This window comes from Oncorhynchus nerka, linkage group LG4 (genome assembly GCF_034236695.1).
Source record: "Oncorhynchus nerka isolate Pitt River linkage group LG4, Oner_Uvic_2.0, whole genome shotgun sequence".
In the NCBI taxonomy this organism is placed as follows: Eukaryota; Metazoa; Chordata; class Actinopteri; order Salmoniformes; family Salmonidae; genus Oncorhynchus; species Oncorhynchus nerka.
In genome coordinates, this window is record NC_088399.1 from 35,031,391 (window position 1) to 35,050,733 (window position 19,343).

At 44.1% G+C, this 19,343-nt stretch overlaps 1 protein-coding gene across 1 annotated transcript in view; it reads right to left on the minus strand.

The window, feature by feature from the left end:
- LOC115123043 (astrotactin-2-like) overlaps positions 1 to 19,343 on the minus strand; it is a 267,117-nt gene that overhangs the window by 2,015 nt on the left and 245,759 nt on the right. Inside the window, exons 17-18 of the mRNA XM_029652338.2 lie at positions 14,564 to 14,664; positions 13,707 to 13,890 (exon numbers count right to left, since the gene is read on the minus strand). Coding sequence (XP_029508198.2) covers positions 13,707 to 13,890; positions 14,564 to 14,664 — 285 coding nt within the window. The remainder of the gene's footprint in view (positions 1 to 13,706; positions 13,891 to 14,563; positions 14,665 to 19,343) is intronic.

Sequence of the window (19,343 nt, forward strand, 5' to 3'; positions counted from 1 at the left end):
CTCACCAGAAGGGGGTATGTTAGAGACCAGGTTAATGTACAGGACAGGCAGACAAACTGCTGTAAGGAAACACACGTGCATACCAGTGGCGGTTGGTGCCGTTTAAGATGAGGGAGGATGATTATTTTACAGCATAGTGGATGACTGTCATTCATATTCCATTCACCCAGCTCAAATGTTACATTGATAGGTTTAGGCTACTACATGATACACACATTTTCCCTGTACCCATCATGAGATTGCTACAACCTAGCCTATGAATGAAAGTTTACAACGTAGAGAATTTTGAGTAATCAAGGTGACATTCAATACCGCCTTGCACACTCTTGCCTGCATCTAGCTGATCTAGGGAGTAATCATCAGTCCGTTGCATATGTGAATTTCTATTGGACACATTAAGGTATTTTTATCCCTGTTCTGTTCCGTTTCCATCCGTTTAATAAACATTTTTCAACAGAATTGGCAGAATGAATACACACCTGATCACATGCAAACATAGTTCACTTTCACAGCAGGCACATACAAACAGCATGATAATTTGCACGTTGTGTAACTTCTTGCATCTATGAACTTTCCTCCCCTCACATTTCAGCTGTCTGTAACCAGGCGAAAAAAACTTTCTAAGCCAAACCTTCCATTCATAACCTCTATAACCGCTACACACAGCCTACATTATTGTCACGTCATAGTCAACATAGCTACTAGAACTAACACGTTAGTAAACCCACTAGCTACAATCATGCAGTACAGTGTAGCTAGAAAGCAGTTTACCAGTTACACTGGTGGGCTCCGGTGGCAATAAATTAATGACTTGGAAGAGTTACAGTGTTGGATAGCCATAGCCAGCTAGATAACATAGCATCTCGCTCTGCTTGAGCCGGATGTTTGAGTAGGTTAAACTAGCTAGCTTCATTCTTAGCTAAGTGAACGTTTTGTAAAAACAAATACAACCAAATATAGCTATCTCTCTCTTTCTCCTCCTCTTGCTTCTCCTTAATTTTGGAATAATATATATTTTTTGAACTGTTCCACTATTCTCTTTGAGGCAACTACTCACAACAGTTTATGCACTGCAGTGCTAGCTAGCTGTAGCTTATGCTTTCAGTATTAGATTAATCCTCTGATATTTTGATTTGGTGGACGACATGTCAGTTCATGCTGCAAGAGCTCTGATAGGTTGGAGGACATCCTCCGGAAGTTGTCATATTTACTGTGTAAGTCTCCTAAGCCTCCTAAGTTTTGTATCGAAGTTAATGTACCCAGAGGAGAACAGAAGCTCCTCCAGCTACACCATGGTGCTAACCTACACAGAGTGCTGCTGAGGCTACTGTAGACCTTCAATGCAAAACATGTGTGGTCCACAACGTGAAGCACGGAGGAGGAGGTGTGGGGGTGCTTTGCTGGTGACACTGTCTGTGATTTATTTAGAATTCAAGGCACACTTAATCTCACTAGGGTAGGGCGCACTATTTTCACCTCCGGATGAAAAGTGTTCCCAAAGTAAACTGCCTGCTACTCGGGCCCAGAAGCTAGGATATGCATATAATTAGTAGGTTTGGATAGAAAACACTCCAAAGTTTCGAAAACTGTTAAAATAACGTCTGTGAGTATAACAGAACTGAAATGGCAGGCAAAAACCTGAGGGAAATCCATCCAGGAAGTGCCATTATTTTTCCTATGAAAGCCTATCCACCATTTAAAGGGATAGGACCCAGATTCCGTTCCTATGGCTTCCACAAGTTGTGAACAGTCTTTAGACATTGTTTTAGGCTTTTATTCTGAAAAATGAGGGAGAATGACAACTTTGAGTGAGTGGATAGTGGGATGTCCCCTGAGCTGTTTGCTGCGTGAGACCGAGAGTGAATACACACCTGATCTTGTTTTTCTTTTATATTGACGACGCTATTGTCCGGTTGATATATTATCGATTATTTGGGCTAAAAACAACCTGAGGATTGATTATAAACATCGTTTGACATGTTTCTACGAACTTTACCGGTACTATTTGGAATTTTCGTCTGCTTGTTGTGACCGCATTTGAGCCATTGGATCCCTGAACAAAACGCACCAACAAAATTGAGGTTTTTGGATATAAAGAGGGACTTTATCGAACAAAACAAACATTTATTGTGTAACTGGGAGTCTTTTGAGTGCAACCATATGAAGATCAAAGGTAAGTGATTAATTTTATTGCTATTTCTGACTTTCGTGACTAATCTACTTGGCTGGTAACTGTATGTAATGTTTTGTGTGCTGAGCGCTGTCCTCAGATAATCACATGGTTTGCTTTCGCCGTAAAGTATTTTTTAAATCTGACACAGCGGCTGGATTAACAACAGGTTAAGCTTTATTTTGATGTATTAGACTTGTGAGTTCATGAAAGTTAAATATTTATAGTAATTTCATTTGAATTTTGCGCTCTGCAATTTCACCGGATGTTGGCCAGGTGGGACGGTAGCGTCCCACACCCCCTAGAGAGGTTAACCAGCATGGCTACCACAGCATTCTGCAGTGATACACCATCCCATCTGGTTTGCGCTGAGTGGGACTACCATTTGTTTTTCAACAGGACAATGACCCAACACACCTCCAGGCTGTGTAAGAGCTATTTCACCAAAAAGGAGAGTGATGGATTGCTGCATCAGATGACCTGGCCTCCACAATCACCTGACTTCAACCAAATTGAGATGATTTGGGATGATTTGGACCGCATAGTGAAGGAAAAGTAGCCAGCAAGTGCTCAGCATATATGTGGGAACTCCTTCAAGACTGTTGGAAAAGCATTCCAGGTGAAGCTGATTGACAGAATGCCTAGAGTGTGCAATGCTGTCATCAAGGCACAATGTGGCTACTTTGAAGAATCTGAAATATATTTGATTTGTTGAACCCTTTTGTGGTTACTACATGATTTCATATGTGTTAGTTCATAATTTTGATGTCTTCACTATTATTCTACAATGTAGAAAATAGTAGAAATAAAGAAAAACCCCTGAATGAGGTGTGTCCAAACTTTTGACTGGTATTGTAAATGCATTAATGATCTGCATGTAATTGTGGCAGTAAGGGGAAAACACTGCATGAAACCTTTACTCTTCATTTAACACACAGACACACACTCTCCCTCCCTCCCACACACACACACTCTCTGTGTCTCCCTCATAAACACACTGCTCCCAACTTTAAAAACATGAGGCACCCAACAGACTGTAAGGAGTACCGGAAATAGATAGATTTTTGATCATTTAGGCTTACATTAGGCCTACATGAATCCTTCCTTTGAAGCACATTTCATGAGTAGAAGACCCTTTTCCTTTCTTCCTGCGCCAATCAAATATGCCTAAGACCTACTGTCAAGTTACCAGGTTGTGAGCTAGCTAGGTAACATGACTGAACAACGTTGTTTGTTATCAAAACAATAATTAGCGGCCTGGTATTAGTTTCAAACGGCCCCAACATGTTTTGTGAAATTATATCAAATGTGAGCGAAATCGTGCAGGAAGAAAAAAAAGGTAGCTCCGGTAACGAGTCATATGTTTTTAACTGTTTGAGCTAGAGACAAGCCGTTTTCTTTGCTGTAAAGCTGCAAGCATGACTGTCACGAGGCATTGCTGCGTGACAGCGAACTTGCAAAGCCTATCAGAATGGCCTGTGCTCTTGGTTATTTGGTTATAGGAGGGATGAAATGATATACACTGTATTCACTTGGCTCTGCACGCTGCTATATCAAATGTAACAACAGAAGACTAATCACGGTCTGCATCCGCGCTCGCCATCATGGCTAAATGATAGTAAAGAAACTGACAGAGAAATAGATGCACAGAGAAATAGGTGTGTGATGGTGGAAGGGGCAGCCAGGTCACCCGTGATACAAGTCAGTATTCGTTGTCCATCCATATCGGAGGACGTCGGGAGGTGACGTGGACACTGACCACTAGGGGCAACAGTGAGTGTTGTTACCTTCAAGTAGGTTTTGGTTGTCCTAGCGCATTGTGGACTGGGATGGCGGATGGGCATAAGCATCTGCCTCTGATTCCAAAGGTTGCAAGTTTGAATCAAGAGATATAAAGTTGTTTTTGATATTTCTGTTTTAAGCCTATCCCAAACCTTAACCCTTACCTTAACCATTCTGAGTTAATGCCAAAACTTAACCCGAAAATTTAAAATGTAGACTTGATGCCTAAACTTAACCTTTGACACTCCGAAATCTGACGTTTGCATGAACTTTCAACGTGAGGCTGTGAGAGCTAGTTGCATTCTCAAATACTTTATTCTCAACAATGAAAATGAACCTCTTCTGCACGTGTGTAAGGACTTGAATGTTGACACAAATATTACAAATATCAGAAAAAGGAGCTTTAAGGAGGCATGTTCCATTTGTTTTGAGAAGTGGATGTCTGTTCAGCCTCAGCATCTGTCTTTGGTTAAGCTAGGAGCACAGACAACCTTTTCACGTGTAAAAAAAAAAGGGCAACCTTTTTTCTTCTTTCTCTCTTCAAATTTCACTGCCTACAACAACATAACACCAAACATATGAGCAAGTGGGTCTGAAGTGCAAGTAGGTGAATTGAGGACTGGGAGTTAAGAGTATATATATTCATCAAGACAGGATCACATTGGAGATCATAACACACAATTCTCTAAAAGTCCTAAAGTTACAGTACCAGAGTCCTAAAGATACAGTACCAGAGTCCTAAAGTTACAGTACCAGAGTCCTAAAGTTACAGTACCAGAGTACTAAAGTTACAGTACCAGAGTCCTAAAGTTACAGTACCAGAGTCCTAAAGTTACAGTATCAGAGTCCTAAAGTTACAGTACCAGTCCTAAAGTTACAGTACCAGAGTCCTAAAGTTACAGTACCAGAGTCCTAAAGTTACAGTACCAGAGTCCTAAAGTTACAGTATCAGAGTCCTAAAGTTACAGTACCAGAGTCCTAAAGTTACAGTACCAGAGTCCTAAAGTTACAGTATCAGAGTCCTAAAGTTACAGTACCAGAGTCCTGAAGTTACGGTACCAGAGTCCTAAAGTTACAGTACCAGAGTCCTAAAGTTACAGTACCAGAGTCCTAAAGATACAGTACCAGAGTCCTAAAGTTACAGTACCAGAGTCCTAAAGTTACAGTACCAGAGTACTAAAGTTACAGTACCACAGTCCTAAAGATACAGTACCAGAGTCCTAAAGTTAAGTTACTAAAGTTACAGTACCAGAGTCCTAAAGTTACAGTACCAGAGTCCTAAAGTTACAGTACACTAAAGTTACAGTACAGAGTCCTAAAGTTACAGTACCAGAGTCCTAACGTTACAGTACCAGAGTCCTAAAGTTACAGTACCAGAGTCCTAAAGTTACAGTACCAGAGTCCTAAAGTTACAGTACCAGAGTCCTAAAGTTACAGTACCAGAGTACTAAAGTTACAGTACCAGAGTCCTAAAGTTACAGTACCAGAGTCCTAAAGTTACAGTATCAGAGTCCTAAAGTTACAGTACCAGTCCTAAAGTTACAGTACCAGAGTCCTAAAGTTACAGTACCAGAGTCCTAAAGTTACAGTATCAGAGTCCTAAAGTTACAGTACCAGAGTCCTAAAGTTACAGTACCAGAGTCCTAAAGTTACAGTACCAGAGTCCTAGTCCAGAGTCCTGAAGTTACAGTACCAGAGTCCTAAAGTTACAGTACCTAAAGTTACAGTACCAGAGTCCTAAAGTTACAGTACCAGAGTCCTAAAGTTACAGTACCAGAGTCCTAAAGTTACAGTACCAGAGTCCTAAAGTTACAGTACCAGAGTCCTAAAGTTACAGTACCAGAGTCCTAAAGTTACAGTACCAGAGTCCTAAAGTTACAGTACCAGAGTCCTAAAGTTACAGTACCAGAGTCCTAAAGAGTACCCTAAAGTTACAGTACCAGAGTCCTAAAGTTACAGTACCAGAGTCCTAAAGTTACAGTACCAGAGTCCTAAAGTTACAGTACCAGAGTCCAGTACCAGAGTTAAAGTTACAGTACCAGAGTCCTAAAGTTACAGTACCCTAAAGTTAGTACTCCTAAAGTTACAGTACCAGAGTCTTAAAGTTACAGTAAGAGTCCTAAAGTTACAGTATCAGAGTCCTAAAGTTACAGTACCAGAGTCCTAAAGTTACAGTACCAGAGTCCTAAACAGTACCAGAGTCAGTTACCAGAGTCCTAAAGTTACAGTACCAGAGTCAGAGTCCAGAGTCCTAAAGTTACAGTACCAAAGAGTACCAGAGTAAAGTTACAGTAAAGTTACCAGAGTCCTAAAGTTACAGTACCAGAGTACTAAAGTTACAGTACCACAGTCCTAAAGATACCAGAGTCCTAAAGTACCAGAGTACTAAAGTTACAGAGTCCTAAAGACCAGTCCTAAAGTTACAGTACCAGAGTCCTAAAGTTACAGTACCAGAGTCCTAAAGTTACAGTACCAGAGTCCTAAAGTTACAGTACCAGAGTCCTAAAGTTACAGTACCAGAGTACTAAAGTTACAGTACCAGAGTACTAAAGTTACAGTACCAGAGTACTAAAGTTACAGTACCAGAGTACTAAAGTTACAGTACCACAGTACTAAAGTTACGGTACCAGACAGGCAGATCTGTCTGGTTAGTGTCAGTTGTATTCATTTATCTTATCAGGATGGTGTTAGATGATCGTCCGAATAAAACCCATTTGTTTCATCCAATAAAAAGAATAGTGTAACATACACCAGCAACACTGTTCGAAGAGAATAAAACACACAATATTTGTGCAAAACTGCTGCTTCAATAGATATGACTGAATATTAAGATATATGGAAACTTGACCAAAGTAGAAAAACAACCTGCAAACAAATTAAGCACAATCGACCTAATGCATGACATAAACACACACTGTACCGTACATGCATGGTGAGAGAAAGAAAAAAGTGCAGTTGTGCAACTGTGAGAGCTGACTGTGACAATGCTAGCGGATGGTGGCTGGGGCTCAGTGTGGCTCCGTCAGTCTCCCAGGTTTCCTGACATAGTGAGTAAATACTGAGTGCTCACATTTCACTTGGCCACACTGTTACCTTTTAAAAAGGCACCACTGATAGAGCCGGGCTCGTAAATTACCCCAACAAGGCATTGCCCTGCCAATTTCAGGCAGTAAATAACCCTACACTGTCAGTCATCCAAATGCCTACTCCAGGATTCCGATGTGCTCCCTACTCACCCCCAGTCCCTGCATAGGCTACCTTCCTCTACCCCAATCACAAAAAAACATAATCTTCCTTTAAGACAAACTTGTTCCACATTTATGATATTATTTATGGCTGCCGGAGAGGGCTTCCAGGCAATGGGGGTGGACAAAACAAAACACGGGGCCTGAAACTTTAGACCCAATGTTGCCATCATTACAAAACTATTGAATGGCTGGAGACTTAACCTGGTCAGACTCACATGCCATGGAATTTTTTTCCTTTTTCTTTTTAAGTTTCTGTCCAAATATTCTTTTTTTTTTTTCGTCCTGTAGACTGTGTGTTTCTCCATCTCCATATCATGCTAATGTCCCCTGTGTCTATTCACATAAAACTGCTGTGTCGGGGGTGGTCTGTTTCAGGGGGCAGACCGAGGCAGGGCTCTGCAGGAAATCTTTATGAGAATGAGGAGGAAATGGACTTGGAAGTTTAGTTAGTGTTAGTTGACTGTCAAATGTAGTGTTTGGCTTGGCGTAAGAGTGGTGTTTGGCATTGGGGCTGTAATTCGAAACAAGTATGTAACCTTATAGTCAAAGCTGACCTTACCAATTCGCTTCCCCAAATAAACACTTAAAAAAGGCTGATTGCACAACTCAGCTTCTGCTGACAGTACAGAAGGCATGCAAAGACAGGAAACCCAAATGTCCTAATCTTCAAAAGACATTGGGGACATCTATTGCTTTGTTATGTAAGAGTTAAATAACTGTTACTGATGCTAGTTTTCAATCAAACCAACAGATACATAGAACAGTGTTGATGGATTTGGACACATTAAAAAGTCATTTTAAAATATAATCTTTAAAAAATGCTGTATTGAGACTCTTGGTAGAGAGAAAAAAAGTATACCACTTTTACATGTCTGTAGTATACTTCTCTTTTACGAAACAATCATATTACCAGCAGTGAGAGAAAACAATTGCCTAATAACAGTGCAATCCAATTACAGAGCTCAAGATGGGTATGACACATTGTTTACATCTATCTATATCCTCCTGTCTGTCTGTCTGTCTGTCTGCCTGCCTGCCTGCCTGCCTGCCTGCCTGCCTGCCTGCCTGCCTGCCTGCCTGCCTGCCTGCCTGCCTGCCTGCCTGCCTGCCTGCCTGCCTGCCTGCCTGCCTGCCTGCCTGCCTGCTGCCTGCCTGCCTGCCTGCCTGCCTGCCTGCCTGCCTGCCTGCCTGCCTGCCTGCCTGCCTGCCTGCCTGCCTGCCTGCCTGCCTGCCTGCCTGCCTGCCTGCCTGCCTGCCTGCCTGCCTGCCTGCCTGCCTGCCTGCCTGCCTGCCTGCCTGCCTGCCTGCCTGCCTGCCTGCCTGCCTGCCTGCCTGCCTGCCTGCCTGCCTGCCTGCCTGCCTGCCTGCCTGCCTGCCTGCCTGCCTGCCTGCCTGCCTGCCTGCCTGCCTGCCTGCCTGCCTGCCTGCCTGCCTGCCTGCCTGCCTGCCTGCCTGCCTGCCTGCCTGCCTGCCTGCCTGCCTGCCTGCCTGCCTGCCTGCCTGCCTGCCTGCCTGCCTGCCTGCCTGCCTGCCTGCCTGCCTGCCTGCCTGCCTGCCTGCCTGCCTGCCTGCCTGCCTGCCTGCCTGCCTGCCTGCCTGCCTGCCTGCCTGCCTGCCTGCCTGCCTGCCTGCCTGCCTGCCTGCCTGCCTGCCTGCCTGCCTGCCTGCCTGCCTGCCTGCCTGCCTGCCTGCCTGCCTGCCTGCCTGCCTGCCTGCCTGCCTGCCTGCCTGCCTGCCTGCCTGCCTGCCTGCCTGCCTGCCTGCCTGCCTGCCTGCCTGCCTGCCTGCCTGCCTGCCTGCCTGCCTGCCTGCCTGCCTGCCTGCCTGCCTGCCTGCCTGCCTGCCTGCCTGCCTGCCTGCCTGCCTGCCTGCCTGCCTGCCTGCCTGCCTGCCTGCCTGCCTGCCTGCCTGCCTGCCTGCCTGCCTGCCTGCCTGCCTGCCTGCCTGCCTGCCTGCTGGATTTACTATCCTTTGGAGGACCAAAAGTCCTCAAGGACAGTAAAACAAAGGGAAGTGGGTGAAAAGGCTATTTTAGGTTTAGGGTTAGGAGTTAGGGTTAAGGTTAGGAGTTAGGGTTAAGGTTAGGATTATGGTTAGGGGTTAGAGAAATAGGACTTGGAATGGGAATCAATTGTTTGGTCCCCACAAGGATAGTAAAACAACATGTGCGTGTGCATGCATGTGTGTTTGCACGTATGTTTGTTCGTTTGTGTGTGTGAGTGTGTGCATATCTGTGTGTTAGTAATGGCGTAATAACATTCCGAGACATGCCTGGTATGACATGAAATCCATTAGCGTGGTGATACCCTGGATCCCCAGACAGTCCAGTAGATAACGCCTGGTCTTGAGTGCTACCATCTACCTATTGTTTTCATCTAGAGGAGAGCGAGCCAGACACGACCAGCCCAATGTGTATTGAATCACATTCAGCAAATACATTATACTACCCATTCTGGGCCCAATCCTGAGAACACACGTGCAGGCGTAAACACATCCCATAAGTCTTACGTAGATCTCACATCAATCACTGTCTCATCGACAAAAAAATACTGGCTTCTCTTTGGCTCCAGGAACCACTGCAAACTCTTTGAAAACACTTGTAGAAAACCAACCTGTAAATACCCCAGTGCAGGTTGGATTGAATGGAGACCTTGGGTTCAGTCTAGTTCTTCAGCTCTTTGTGGGTAAAGAGTCTAGTGGTTGTAGCACAGGGGAATCGGAGCAACGCTCTCCTGACGTGGTTATGAAATCATTCCTGAGTTTACTGGGGGCTTCAGGCCTTTACAGGTAACCAGAGAAGTTGGTTTTATGAATGAGTTTTCCACACTATACACAAAGAGTGTATTCCCTATTCAACGCAGCACTCGTGAATTGCCAACACCGGAGCGCTTCCATTCGCTAGGGTCCAAGACCATTGGCTACATCCTAGGCTCCCTTGTAATAACAAAGCTGTAATTTGTAGACTTAGCACTTGTGTCCAGTCACCAATTGGGTACAAAATATGAATAAGAAGGTAAATGAGAGGAAATAAAAATATCTGATGAACTTGAGTAAACGAAAACGAAAATATATGGCCGTGCCGTGTGGATTCTTTTATGAGATTTATGTCCTTATAAGATGGTACTCCAATGGAAGAAACCTGGTCATGATTGGTTTTATGGGCCAGGATTTGCAGTGAAAGCCTAAACCAATATTTTGCTGTCCAAAATTACTGCTGACCAGGGTGTTTGTGTGTGTGTGTGTGTGCATGTGTGTGTGAAAGAAAGAGAGTGTATGTGTGCGTTTGTACAGGCATATGTGCGTGCGCGCGCGTGCGTGCGTGTGTGTGTGTGTGTGTGTGTGTGTGTGTGTGTGTGTGTGTGTGTGTGTGTGTGTGTGTGTGTGTGTGTGTATGTGTGTGTGTGTGTGCATACGTGTCTGTAAGAAAGAGTTTGCATGTGTTTGTGTGTGCACGTATATTTGTGTGAGTGCAAGTATGAACACATGTATGTCTACGTCTACGTGTGTCCATAGGCGTGATCCACCTTTGTGAAGATGGTTAAAGAAACAGTGGAGAAGAGGGCGCTGGGGAGCAGCAACGTGTGAAAACACGTTTCCTTGGTGCTCAGATCCAGGGCGAACAATTTACTAGTAATACTTGACCAACACCTCCCCACCGTGTTAATTTTGTAACATTTAATTTGGAATCGAACTCAATTTACTAATCGGGCCACAAAGGACTAGGCCTCTACTGAAGCCTCGGGCTCACCTGACACGGACTCTAATCCCCCCCCCCCCCCCCCCCCCGACCTAGCCATCGTAATGGCGGTTATCATTAAATCTGAACAGACTGTGCTGGCTAAGGTGGAGTCATTATCCACTGACCTATCCACACAATTTAGTACATTTATACAAATGTTCAATTTTACTGGGTTTGTTTTCCTATTTACCTATTTAATTAAATGTTTTTGGAGTATACATGTATATATGTACAGTTGAAGTCAGAAGTTTACATAGCTTTAGGTTAAAGTCATTAAAACACGTTTTTCAACCACTCCACAAATTTCTTGTTAAACTATAGTTTTGGCAAGTCAGTGTATCAGAATTCCAGTGGGTCAGAAGTTTACATACACTAAGTTGACTGTGCCTTTAAACAGTTTGGAAAATTCCAGAAAATGATGTCATGGCTTTAGAAGCTTCTGATAGGCTAATTGACATAACTTGAGTCAATTGGAGGTGTACCTGTGGATGTATTTCACAAGGCCTACCTTCAAACTCAGTGCCTCTTTGCTTGACATCATGGGAAAATCAAAATAAATCAGCCAAGATCTCAGAAAAAAATTGTAGACCTCCAAGTCTAGTTCATCCTTGGGAGCAATTTCCAAACACCTGAAGGTACCACGTTCATCTGTACAAACAATAGTACGCAAGTATAAACACCATGGGACCACGCAGCCGTCATACTGCTCAGGAAGGAGACGCATTCTGTCTCCTAGAGAGGAACATACTTTGGTGCGAAAAGTGAAAATCAATCCCAGAACAACAGCGAAGGACCTTGTGAAGATGCTGGAGGAAACAGGCACACAATTATCTATATCCACAGTAAAAGGAGTCCTATATCGACATAACCTGAAAGGCCGCTCAGCAAGGAGGAAGCCACTGCTCCAAAACCACCATAAAAAAGCCAGACTACGGTTTGCAACTGCACATGGGGCCAAAGATCGTACTTTTTGGAGAAATGTCCTCTGGTCTGATGAAACAAAAATAGAACTGTTTGGCCATAATAACCGTCATTATATTTGGAGGAAAAAGGGAGAGGCTTGCAAGCTGAAGAACATCATCCCAACCGTGAGGCACGGGGGAGGCAGCATCATGTTGTGGGGGTGCTTTGCTGCAGGAGGGACTGGTGCACTTCACAAAATAGATGGCATCATGAGGTAGGACAATTATGTGCATATATTGCATATATCGAAGCAACATCTCAAGACATCAGTCAGGAAGTTAAAGCTTGGTCGCAAATTGCTCTTCCAAATGGACAATGACCCCAAGCATACTTCCAAAGTTGTTGCAAAATGGCTTAATGACAACAAAGTCAAGGTATTGGAGTGGCCATCACAAAGCCCTGACCTCAATCCTATAGAACATTTGTGGGCAAGGAGGCCTACAAACCTGACTCAGTTACACCAGTTCTGTCAGGAGAAATGGGCCAAAATATACCCAAATTATTGTGGGAAGCTTTTGGAAGGCAAGCTACTTCTCCCCATGAACATCTAATCATCTCTTTCCAGTGTCACAGATTGACACGGCATTCCAGTTCTGGCGTAGGAACGGTCTGGTGGTTTTTTGTGACCTATTTGTTGATCACACATTCGTCTCATTCCATACTCTGAGGGTTGACCATCATTTTCCCAATACCCACTTTTTTAGATACCTGCAAACTCGTAGCTTTGTGGAGGGTGGGTGGGTGGGATGGAGAGAGGGAGGGAGGGAGGGAGGAAGTGGAGGGAGGGAGGGAGGGGAGGGAGGGAGGGGGGAGAGAGGGAGGTGGTAGATGGGTGGGATGGAGGGAGGGTGGTATGGAGGGAGGGAGGGAGGGAGGGTGGTGGGTGGGTGGGATAGAGGGGGAGGGAGGGAGGGAGTGGAGGGAGGGTGGTATGGAGGGGAGGGAGGGAGTGAGTGAGTGAGTGAGTGAGTGGTGGTGAGTGGTGAGTGAGTGGTGAGTGAGTGAGTGGTGGTGATGGAGGGAGGGAGGGGTGGATGGGAGTGGTATGGAGGGAGGGAGGGAGGGGGAGGGAGTGGTGGGTGGGTGGGTGGGTGGGAGGGAGGGAGGGAGGGAGGGAGGGAGGGGAGGGAGGGAGTGGTGGGTGGGTGGGTGGGTGGGTGGGAGTTGATGGCTGGATGGATGGATGGGAGAATGAGGGGTTGGGGTTGTACTGCTTTGCTTTTATATCTGAAAATCTATAAATAAAGTTTTAAAAATTATAATAAAGAAACAGTGGATCTACAGTAACAGACAAATTCAACTTATCGACTGGATATAAATGTTACAGGGTTGGAAGGCAGCCATTCTCAGATCTGCTGGAATGGAAAGATTTTTAAAAATGAGAAAACTGAAGGTGAGGGTGAAAACGATCATGTGGTTTTTGTCCAAAGGCCGCCTAGAACCCCAAGGCATTCTTGAGAATGTTAGTGGTTATTGCCGTTTTACTTCATGATCATTAACACTGCAGTTCTACTTAGACCAGTAAAATATTAAGTATCTGGACCAATTAGGTTGATCGTTACTTATACTTGAAATCTGTGGGCCAACGGGATAATCTCTTACTAGTGAAGTGTTTTACCTGAGCCACAAGAAGGAACATTTGGACACAGACAACAACACGTCACCATTTTCTCAGATACTTCCCAGAGTGGAAGTGGAAGATGACATTTGACACTGGCTCCAAACAAACAGTGACACCAGATGTCGTGGGGGCACCAGAATCGCTGTGACAACTTAGACATCTCCAAGCCTTTCCGAGCCTCACCTGGGTCCCAGCTCATCTTCGCTCCGCCAGACGAAATCTCCAAACTTCTCGTAGTGGGAGTTGTAGTGGTGCTGCACCCTGTAAAGCAGTGGAGGGGGAATCTCCATCAGAGTGTTGTAGGCCGTCTGCTGCTCCTTGCCACTGGTGTAGCCGTTGTACAGGTTATATACCTTGTCTGCTATCTCTGACACAGGAGGAGGTGGAAGAGGGGAAACATGGAACTCATTTGAAAGACACTCATTTGAAAGACACTCATTTGAAAGACACTCATTTGAAAGACACTCATTTGGAAGACACTCATTTGGAAGACACTCATTTGAAAGACACTCATTTGAAAGACACTCATTTGAAAGACAGAGGTGAACGTGGGATAAGTATATCAAATGAAGGTGGTTAAGTAAACCCAAGATCACCATCACAAGTAAAACCTAGTTGCTGGTGATAACCCTGGTGCTAGAATAAAATGTGATATTGTATATTGGAGAGGGAAAGGGATGGATGCTGAGGGGGATGAATGGGGAGAGTGGGAAGGTGGTGAAGGAGGGGGAGGGAAGAGAGAGAGAGATGGTGAGTAACCTGCTGTGGATTTCAAGGGCATCACAACAGGCTGAGGGGTAGGAGAAAGAGGTGAGAAAGGCACGGGGAGGGGGGAAAGCGTGAGGGAGAGATGGAATGAAGAAAAATAATGTGGTAAGGAGGGAGGAATGTGATAGGGAAAGAAAAGTGTCTGTGGGGGGATAAGAGAGAAGAGATTATGGGGAAAGGAGAATGTATAAAGGACAGATGGAAAGGTTATGGGGTGGACAGAGTGTAGAAAGAGAATATCAAGTATGAAAAGGGAGTATGAGGAGGAGTACCTTCTGCTCTGCTATCATCTACCATTGGACAAGACGTCCGCACTGAGACGAAGCTAGACTCTGAACGACTCCCTCGACTGTCCACAGCATATAGGGTGAACCTGAGAGAGAGAGAGAGAGCAGAGCGCAAGAGAGAGAGAGCGAGAATTAAGAAAAGAAATGACACAATATAGAAGCTGACATATGTCATATGTCAACAACAATTAACAACCTTTCATATGTACTGTTACAGTATGAGAGAAATCAAAGGAACTGAAAAGTAACATGCCTCTTTGGACAGAAAAAAAGACTTCTGTGGCTCCAGCCATTCCATCCCAACCTTTCAAAGCTAGATGCACCGAGTGGCCCGGCTCCTACACTTTGCACAGCGTTTTTATGAGCCACTGTTGACAGCAACAGAACTCCTTTTTGAAAATAGCCATAACTTAGAGCCAGGCCAGGACTCGAGACCCAGGAGTGGGTAAAGGACTCGGGGGGATTCGATTACGTCTGTAAGTGGTCCCTGCCTGGTACGCGACAGACCAGCCAGTCGGCAGCAACGGCCATTAGACCTAATAGTGCCTTTAAATGGGACTCCCACTTCCTCTAATGACGGAGATTCTGCTCTCCACAAATGTAAAACATATTAAGGCCTCAGATCCCCTGGACCACCATGTGGCCGTGGCTAGTACTGTATACAGCAGTGAGGGGGAAAGACATCCATGTTGCTCCCTGATGATCATGGGGTGCTAATAGATCATCGGAGAGATGGTTTCCTGTGAAGTACTGTACTGTAGGTTGTCCAGTCTTTCTCATAGAAGTAGCTTTTAGAGAGATGATGGCTGTATATGAGACATGAAATGCTATAGAACTACCAACATGCATGTAGATAATGTGCATGTAACACAAAGGCTGTTGGGTAATCTACAGACAGAGCTGATTGGACACTCCCACTGTAACCATACCTTAACGGTCCATTGGCAGGGATATAGTCAAAGGGTAATTGTTGTTCTTAGCATTCTATTTCTAGGGTTTATACTGTAAGTTGAAATTGTGATTCAGTGCTAGATGTGTGTTGGGGGAGATAAAAAGCAGTATAAAAAGCAGTATTCTGCGACCAAATTGTTGTTTTTTAATACATCTGTGAATCATCGAATATGACCATTATCTAAATAGCAAAACTGCTGGATGGATGGATGGTTTGTCCAGAAGAATACATACAGTGCCTTCGGAAAGTATTCAGACCCCTTGACTTTTTCCCCATTTTGTTACGTTACAGCCTTATTCTAAAATGGATTCAATCGTTTTTTACATCATCAATCTACACACAATACCCATAATGACAAAGCAAAAACAGGTTTAGATTTTTTACAAATGTAAAAAAAAAAAGAATGAAATATGACATTTACATAAGTATTCAGACCCTTTACTCAGTACTTTACTCAGTACTTTGTTGCAGCACCTTTTGTCACGACTTCCACCGAAGCTACCGCTAGAAAACTAGCCACCGCTTGTTCTGTCTTTGTATTACACACCTGGCTTCACTCAACCAATTACTTGTTTATTATTTAACCCTCTGTTTCCCATGTTGTGTTTGTGAGTGATTGTGTATTGTAATTCGGTTCGTTTGTGGGCTCGTGATGTTACTTTGTATATTTGTCTTTTTGAGTAAAGTACGTTGATCATTCATATCTGCTGTCCTGCGCCTGACTCTCTACACCAGCTACACACAGGACCCTTACACCTTTGGCTGCGATTACAGACCCGATTCGTCTTTGGTATGATGCTACAAGCTTGGCACACCTGTATTTGGGGAATTTCTCCAATTCTTCTTTGCAGATCCTCTCAAGCTCTGTCAGGTTGGATGGGGAGCGTCACTGCACAGCTATTTTCAGGTCTCTCCAGAGATGTTAGATCAGGTTCAAGTCCTGGCTCTGGCTGGGCCTCTGGCTGTGTGCTTAGGGTCATTGTCCTGTTGGAAGGTGAACCTTCGCCCCAGTCGGAGGTCCTGAGCGCTCTGTACTTTGCTCCATTCATATTTCCCTTGATCCTGAATAGTCTTCCAGTCCCTGCCACTGAAAAACATCCCCACAGCATGATGCTGCCACCACCATGCTTCACCATAGGGATGGTACCAGGCTTCCTCCGGACTTGACTCTTGGCACTCAAGCTAAAGAGTTCAATCTTGGTTTCATTAGACCAGAGAATCTTGTTCCTCATGGTCTGAGTCCTTTAGGTGCCTTGTAGGTGCCTATGTGGCTTTTACGGGCTGTCTGTCATGTGCCTCCGGTCAATCTACCATAATGGCCTGATTTGTGGAGTACTGCAGAGATGGTTGTCCTTCTGGAAGGTTCTCCCATCTCCACAGAGGAACTCTGGAGCTCTGTCAGAGTGACCATTGTGTTCTGTGCCTCAACACAAACCTGTCGTCTCGGAGCTCTACAGACAATTCCTTTGACCTCATGGCTTGGTTTATGCTCTGACATGCCTTTCCAAAGAATGTCCAATTAATTGAATTGACCACAGGTGGACTCAAGGATGGTCAATGGAAACAGGATGCTCCTGAGCTCAATTTCGAGTCTCAAAGCAAAAGGCCTGAATACTTATGTAAATAATCTATGTGTTTTTTATTTGTAATAAATTTGCAAACATTTCTAAAAATGTGCAGTCGCTTTGCCATTATGGGGTATTGTGTGTAGATTGATGAGGGAAAAAAAGATTTAATCCATGATAGAATAAGGTTGTAATGTAACAAAATGTGGAAAAAGGTAAGGGGTCTGAATACTTTTCAAATGCAAGTGAAAATTAATATGGTTCATGACTGAACATGCAAAACGACAAATATCAAATAGGAGGCAGAATTTATTTTTCTGTTTCACAAAGCTATTTCACTGGCAGAGTCCATTTTTAAAAGTATGCCTTTTGTTTGAAGAGCCTGTGTTTTAATACCACCAACTGATTGTTTTGTTTGTAATATGGCCTGTTTTGACATTGTTCGCATAGTTTGTCCGATCTTGTTATTCATCAAGAGAAATGTGTGGTATATTGGTATTCCCCAAGAACCTCACAAAAGACAAGGGGCCAGAGTCTGTACGAAGTTCGCTGTAGATTCTCTGCCCAGCAAAACAACGGCACATATAACAATCACATTGTTTAAATTATGTGGTCACATCACTGGCCAGTAAATGGAGGGGGGCAGGGTGTATTTATCAGGCAATTAGTAGAGTTTAGTTTAGGATCCCGGACACAGCTTGCCAGCTTGTTGCTGTTTTTGGTTGTTTAAGTGGTTGGCATCAAAGACAGGTACTTTTCTCCACAGCCTAATCACAGTCCTATTATGTATAGTGAAAGGAGATTACCACAGAAACTTTCTCTAGCCTTTGTGGGTTTTTTTTTTAAATTTGAAGACAACCACAAAAGGTATTTTGGCTGCTTTCTTCCCCTGCAGTTCTGTTAACACTACGGTCAGAGATACAAGGCCTGTTGATCAGACTCCTATCCAAAATGTCCAATCAGAAGCGCTAGTAGGTGCTGGATAAACGGGCCTGTCACCCACAGCGCAGTGCAGCGGGGGGGCTGAATGGAGCCTGAGCTGGCAGGCTTCACCACTAGCATCGATAAGGATTAACTGGGAGAACAAAACGAGCTCCGTGGTCTGCCTGCCACGAGAATGTCAAAACAGAGGGTAACATACTGGCAACATATACCCAACCCCCTACACACCCGCTCTCTCTGTCCATTCATCTCTCACACTCTATCTGTCTTGCCTCTCTCTGATTCCCTTTGTCTTCTCCACCCGTTCTATCCCTCGCTCCACTCAGAAGCTGGATGTTTGTAGTGCATGGTTTTGTCCCTGTGCCATCGTTTTGAAAGCTCAACAAAAAAAACATATTTGTTTGAAATAGCAATGCCACCATAAAGTAATGGTTGTCCTCTAATTTAATGAGACAGGAGGGGGTAGAGAGAAAGAGAGTGAGAGAGAGAGGGATAGAGAAAGAACAGAGGAGACAGAAAAAGAAAGAGGTGAGGGGTAAGAGAGAATGAGAGAGGAGAGAGAGAGAGAGAGATCTACCTCACTTGCTTTGGCAATGTTAGCATATGTTTCCCATGCCAATAAAGTCCCTTGAATTGAATTGAATTGAATTGAGAGAGAGAGGGTGAGGGAGTGGGGAAGAGAGAAAGAAAGAGAGAGCAATTATGGCATTATTTCTGGCATACTAGGCATAGAAGAAGCCAGGCAGCCTAGGGATTCCTGGTTGATGACATCAGACGTTGGTCCGAGATCAATTGAGCCGGTCCACAAATCAATCAATTGCACCGGGAGAATATAATTCAAAACTAATTTACGACTTCGATTTAGTTTCTCAGGTCAGGTCTGTAAGAAAGGACTTACCGCGCTTACACTGTAATATCCTTTCTCTACAACGTACAATTACAGGTTAGCTTTACATACTGACTGCTGGCACCTGCACATATCACTGGAGGTTTGAGCAGAAATATGATCATACTACTGTAGCAGTGGCTGCATTTTCTATCTATATCTAAACTAAATCTATATCTAAACTAAGTCTACACATGTTGTGATTTGTTGATTTTAAGTGACTAACATGAAAGCACCCAATACATGACATGCCTGGGAACAAGGGGAAATTGTAAAGATGTAATTTGCACTAATAAATATGCCTTGTATTGATGTTTTATCTCTCTATGTCCTTCCATAAAACAGATTGCTCATTCAGGTTTTCAGTACAAGCATATTGTTTGGACTTGACATGAGATACTACACTTAATAAAGCCCCCA